General features: G+C 38.9%; 1 protein-coding gene across 1 annotated transcript in view; it reads left to right on the top strand.

Annotated features, from left to right (window-relative positions):
* The window catches only part of CSMD1 (CUB and Sushi multiple domains 1), a 1,699,370-nt gene that overhangs the window by 1,477,013 nt on the left and 221,356 nt on the right, over window positions 1–1,001 (top strand). The window contains exon 31 of the mRNA XM_019652695.1: window positions 419–535. Coding sequence (XP_019508240.1) covers window positions 419–535 — 117 coding nt within the window. The remainder of the gene's footprint in view (window positions 1–418; window positions 536–1,001) is intronic.

Here is a 1,001-nt window from a genome sequence, read left to right as displayed (position 1 = left end):
TCCTTACTCCCATGGTATTACAAAAACAGTAGGAAACTGGAATAATCTTTTTATCTCTTAATATAATGATTGATATCAACCAGAAATTTTTGGTGAGACTTTTAATTAACTTAGTATTTTGTCTTTATCAAACTTGTTATTATTATATTTGTTTTCATGATTATTTCAGCATGTCTGACAGAGGACTTAGAATTATGTCTTCCTGCTCAATTGAATTGTTTTTATTCTAACCTGGTAAATCTTTCTCTTTATTTTACTTTTAATAGCAGTGTAAACTAGGTTTTTACCTTTAATATTTTGTTATGTTTCGAAGTCAACCTGGCACCCTGTGCGTTTTGTCAGCACATCTCATCCATGTCCCGCCCGTCACACGCGGCTTTGTCACTCAGCACAGAATCTGGGTTGCTTTCACTTTCAGCTCCCTGCGGAGGCCAGTACACTGGGTCGGAAGGGGTGGTCTTGTCACCAAACTACCCTCATAACTACACAGCTGGTCAAGTTTGCCTGTACTCCATCACGGTACCAAAGGAATTTGGTAAGAATGCCTTTTAATTTTTAATTCACTGTCGTATTCCCTTTGGTGTTAGTTTTTCTGTCATTTTACAAACAAATATTTCAGTTCTTGATATAATAAAAAAATATAAAGGAAGATGAGTTTTAATAAAGTGGCAGGTTTTCCAGATACATCTTACACAATATCCTCTGCCATTCTCTCATCATCAGCGTGATATAAAATGCTTAAATTTCCATCTAGTGTACTGATCCCAAACAATCGGAGAGAATAGGTTTGGCTTTGTGCTCATTTTTGTTGGCATTTTTCCAGTTGCTTGTTTCCATGTGTAAGGGATGGTCGCAAAGCAACGTGTGGGTCAGGCAGGGGACACTGTCTTGTACCAAGTTGTGCATATTCGGCGCGTGCATTTGGTCCTGTGGTTATGATGGAAGGCACTGGCTCTGAACTCACCTTTGAATGATTCGACAGGTACACCAGGCAGGGGCCT

This window comes from Hipposideros armiger, unplaced genomic scaffold, assembly GCF_001890085.2.
Source record: "Hipposideros armiger isolate ML-2016 unplaced genomic scaffold, ASM189008v1 scaffold_185, whole genome shotgun sequence".
In the NCBI taxonomy this organism is placed as follows: Eukaryota; Metazoa; Chordata; class Mammalia; order Chiroptera; family Hipposideridae; genus Hipposideros; species Hipposideros armiger.
This window is presented reverse-complemented; position numbering and strand designations above follow the sequence as displayed.